The sequence below is a fragment of the Penaeus japonicus genome, unplaced genomic scaffold, assembly GCF_977035675.1.
Source record: "Penaeus japonicus unplaced genomic scaffold, GWHDUDI00000001_assembly GWHDUDI00000025, whole genome shotgun sequence".
Lineage (NCBI taxonomy): Eukaryota > Metazoa > Arthropoda > Malacostraca > Decapoda > Penaeidae > Penaeus > Penaeus japonicus.
Window position 1 is genome coordinate 12,745,607 of NW_028234427.1, and position 5,000 is coordinate 12,750,606.

A 5,000-nucleotide genomic window follows, 5' to 3' on the forward strand; every position below is an offset into this window, starting at 1 on the left:
GGTCGGCAGATCGAGCCCCGTCCAAGCTTGTGAAGTTTCCACTGTCGTTTGGCGGTCACTGCTGTGGCTGGGTACCATGGTGGCTAAGGACCAAGCTCAGACTTTGAGTCAATACTTATTGACACGCACTCACAAGTCAGCTGACACAGGCCGGGCTCATCACAGAGGCCATAACCGACCATAACTTTTGCTCTGCATATCTGGCTTATCCTTAACCACTATTACAACTACAACTCCTACTACCAGTACTACCCATAATACCACCACATTTATAACCACAACACCCACTACCACACTACAACTGCATCCACCACCACAACTACAATTGCATCCACTACCACAACTACAACTGCATCCACCACCAAAACTACAACTGCATCCACCACCAAAACTACAACTGCATCCACCACCACAACTACAACTGCATCCACCACCAAAACTACAACTGCATCCACCACCACAACTACAACTGCATCCACTACCACAACTACAACTGCATCCACCACCAAAACTACAACTGCATCCACCACCAAAACTACAACTGCATCCACCACCACAACTACAACTGCATCCACTACCACAACTACAACTGCATCCACCACCACAACTACAACTGCATCCACTACCACAACTACAACTGCATCCACCACCAAAACTACAACTGCATCCACCACCACAACTACAACTGCATCCACTACCACAACTACAACTGCATCCACCACCACAACTACAACTGCATCCACTACCACAACTACAACTGCATCCACCACCAAAACTACAACTGCATCCACCACCACAACTACAACTGCATCCACTACCACAACTACAACTGCATCCACCACCACAACTACAAACACACCACCCACCACCACAAATACAGCTACAACATCCACTACCAAGAGCTGACAACCCAGCTGATTCCCATGACCTCTCGCTCGTTGTCCCCATAATAGACGTTACCATGACCTCGGATAATTTGAAGCGACCCGACGTGATGTATGCAGCTTCCATCATTTTCCTCTTTGATTGGTTTAATCCTTCATGGATCACTTCGGCTCGCTTCCAATCCGGTAGATGTGTCCCGCTTCATCTACGTGTACCACCATAACGTTGGATGTTCTGAAGTGAAGGACATCGGCTCGATGTTCACTGATTCTGGTGCTGAATCCACATCCTATTTCACCATAATATGTTTTCTCGGATACTGCATGGTATACAGTATAAGGCGCTGTCAGGATTCTTTGTGGACGGCTTTCTGACACGTACTAGGTCACCTGTATTTGCACCAAAATCATTGGCGATCTTGATAGTGCTTCCGAAATGTCTTTTAACCGCCTCAGAGGTAGCACTAAGATCTTGGAAGGGGTGGGTGGTTCGGTGTTTGACCTCGTTATAATGAACTCCGCCTTCTTTCGGAGTTTCAGAAGAAGGCCCTTAGGGTACTTGTGGTTTATATATGCATCAGTTATGTACTCTATTTCATCGTCTAGGAATTCAGGGTTTCATATCCTCAAAGCCCTAAGGAAGAACCCAATAACGACTCCCGATTTAGTTTTATTGTTGTGTGTGTGCGGAACAATGTTGTATGTCGTAATAGTAATAGTGTCGTTGGTTTCTGTACACTGAAAAATATAGGTCGCTATCGCCCCGATGGATCATAGTATCGAGAAAAGGTAGCTTCTGACAGACATTCTTCTTCCTCTATGGTAAACTGGATCTTGTCATGCACGGCATTCAGTTGTATAAGCGTTTGATGTAAGCACGATCTCCTGGGGACGATTACAGGGACGTCATCTTTGTATCATAGCCAAGTCGAATGTCTGTTGATTATGTTCCTGTAGTGGTCCATTTCCAATGTGGAGTCGTACTGGGAAAGATCAACAGATTCCTGAACACAATGAATTCCATTAACTAACCCATTCATTGCGGTGGTTTATCTAAGAAGAGTCCAATTTAAAAGTACCAGTCAACATCTCTGAACCTCATTGGTTGGAATATTATTCCCCTTCTCATCACTTCCATACAATTCTTGTACGAGCTGCCAAGTGAACTAACTGACATGTCAGTATTGAAGAATGCCGCAGTCTGAATCGGAAAGTTTGTGGGTGAAATATCATATGTATGGGGTGGGGGGGTATATTTGATTATATACGACAATCTCAATTGATGGCAATGGCCTTTAGATCCAAAATAAAACATGTTCTTGATTTCATGTTATTCAATTATTTACTAAATAAGTCTTTATGCTTATATAGATGATCATAAAGATACATCAATAAGTGCACATATAGGCTCATTTGCAATGACTAACAACCACCTTATTCTCATCTTTACTTACATGGTGGAACTTATTTTCATTTAACATGATTTGCTTATTCTATCTGTCCAATTACTTTTGATATAACTATTTGGCATTTGACTTAAAGACAGATTGTGAAACATACTTTTTTACACACACGTACTTCCATTTCGGTAATGCCATTCCACAGTGAAACTTGTAACGTATGAATGTTTTCTTGGATCTTGGAACTGGCAGAGGGGCGTGGTAGGTGAAGGAGCCGTGTTGGGAAGTGTTGCTGCAGGCGTGGTTCGGAAGCAGGTGGCGTAGTGGTGGGTGTGGTAGTTGGAGGATTCGTAGTCAGAGGTGTTGTTGTAAGGGTAGTGGTGGTGGTAGGGGTAGGAGTGGTGGTGGTGGTGGTGGTAGGGGTAGTAGTGGTTGGTGTGGTGGTGGTGGTAGGGGTAGTAGTGGTTGGTGTGGTGGTGGTGGTAGGGGTAGTAGTGGTTGGTGTGGTGGTGGTGGTAGGGGTAGTAGTGGTTGGTGTGGTGGTGGTGGTAGGGGTAGTAGTGGTTGGTGTGGTGGTGGTGGTAGGGGTAGTAGTGGTAGGTGTGGTTGTGGTTGACGTGGTGGTAGAGGTGGTGGTGGTCTTCTCGCGGCACCAGATGTAGCAGCGGAAGCCGGGGGCGGTGGTGTCGGCGTTGCTGAAGAAGGTGAGGCGCGTCCAGCCGTCGGAGGTGATGGTTCCGTCGGGAGAGTCGGTGCCGCACTTCCTGCGCACGAAAAGGAAAATGAGAAACACGAATCCACCAAGCGAAGGAAGGTGACGCATTCTATCAAGTGAAAAGGCCAAAGAACATTAACACGGATATTAACACACACACACAAACACACACATACACACACAAACACACACATACACACAAACACACACAAACACACACAGACACACACACACACACACACACACCCATATATATATATATATATATATATATATATATATATATATATATATATATATATATATACATATATACATACATACATATATATACATACATACATATATATACGTACATACATACATACATGCATATATGTATGTATATATATATATATATATATATATATATATATATATATATGATTATATATACACACCTAGATATATATATATATATATATATATATATATATATATATATATATATATATGTATACATGTATATATATATATATATATATATATATATATATATATATATTCATTTGGATATGGAATCGGCCTTGCATTTGCCTAATGTATATTTGGGTTCTACGGTTCTTTCTTTGTTTATTTATATATTTTTACACTTGTGATTTTGTACCTAAGTGTATACGTCTTTCTGTATGTGTGTGTGGGTAATATGTATATGTGTATGTATATGTATGTATGTATATACAATACATATATATATATATATATATATATATATATATATATATATATATATATATATATATACATGTATACATAAATATGTATATATATATATATATATATATATATATATATATATATATATATGTTTGTATGTATATGTGTATGTATATGTATATATGCACACAAATTTATATAAATATGTATATACATATATATATGTATGTATGTATGTATATATATATACATGTATATATACATACATACATATATATATATATATATATATATATATATATATATACATACAAACACACACATACACACACACACACACACACACACACACATATATATATATATATATATATATATATATATATATATATATATACAAACACACATATATGAATATATATATATAAATATTCATATATATAAATAACTATATATATATATATATATACATACACATATATATATATATAGAGAGAGAGAGAGAAAGGGAGGGGATAAAGAGAGAAAGAGCCGTAGACCGCAGGGTTTTAATTACCTCAAAATTTGATGCTCGAATGAGACCATACGACAGGTGTGCAAATACATTTGATGAAAACGCTAATATGGGCGACGACCGCTAGATGGCTTTAAAAAAGTATATAAGGAATACATGTCGAGCATTTAGCATGTTGGTTTTCCTCTGGGCAGATCTACATTCACGTGAGTAATATTCTAGCAATACTGATTACCTGTCTAATCCCTGATATGTATACAGGGAATTATGAAGGACGGTTGTCGTTATGTCGAATGTTTTGTATATGGGTGCACGCACAAACACATACATGTATATAAGTATGAATATATGTATGCACGCATACACACACGCAAGCATATATATGTATATATATATATATATATATATATATATATATATATATATATATATATATGTGTGTGTGTGTGTGTGTGTGTGTGTGTGTGTGCGTGTATGAATATATGCATGCGTGCATGCACAAACACACACACATACATGCAAAAGGGCCCAACGATGTTTTACGCAACATTAGCGTTTAGAAGGGTCAAATATACTTAAGATACATCATCATCAACAACCATTATAGGTCCTTTACTGTACAAAAACACATCCAACCTTTTTTCATGGTTCTGATAAGTGTGTTGATCATTGAATAACGTACATGTATACGCAGTATATGTACCTTATCACTAGTGGAATGCTGAATAAATGGAGGCGTACATGATACCTGCTTTTACTTTTCGCCAAAGGCGCTTCAGGATGTCAGTAAC

The 5,000-nt window shown here is 38.5% G+C and overlaps 3 protein-coding genes across 3 annotated transcripts in view; 2 read left to right on the forward strand and 1 right to left on the reverse strand.

The window, feature by feature from the left end:
- Window positions 1-1,067, forward strand: part of LOC122254587 (uncharacterized) — a 9,124-nt gene extending 8,057 nt beyond the window's left edge. The window contains exon 6 of the mRNA XM_086551791.1: window positions 315-1,067. Coding sequence (XP_086407917.1) covers window positions 315-906 — 592 coding nt within the window. The 3' untranslated portion in view covers window positions 907-1,067. The remainder of the gene's footprint in view (window positions 1-314) is intronic.
- Window positions 1,068-1,090: 23 nt separating this feature from the next.
- LOC147468900 (uncharacterized) lies at window positions 1,091-3,107 on the reverse strand. The gene is made up of 4 exons (XM_086551714.1): window positions 2,463-3,107; window positions 2,025-2,085; window positions 1,267-1,355; window positions 1,091-1,174 (listed from the first exon to the last, which is right to left on the reverse strand). Exons 1-4 carry the CDS (start codon window positions 3,105-3,107, stop codon window positions 1,091-1,093), a joined length of 879 nt encoding a protein of 292 aa, XP_086407840.1.
- A 1,283-nt stretch (window positions 3,108-4,390) lies between these two features.
- The window catches only part of LOC147468901 (uncharacterized), a 1,685-nt gene continuing 1,075 nt past the window's right edge, over window positions 4,391-5,000 (forward strand). The window contains exons 1-2 of the mRNA XM_086551793.1: window positions 4,391-4,415; window positions 4,980-5,000. The exon at window positions 4,980-5,000 is cut by the window's right edge and continues 162 nt beyond it. Coding sequence (XP_086407919.1) covers window positions 4,990-5,000 — 11 coding nt within the window. The 5' untranslated portion in view covers window positions 4,391-4,415; window positions 4,980-4,989. The remainder of the gene's footprint in view (window positions 4,416-4,979) is intronic.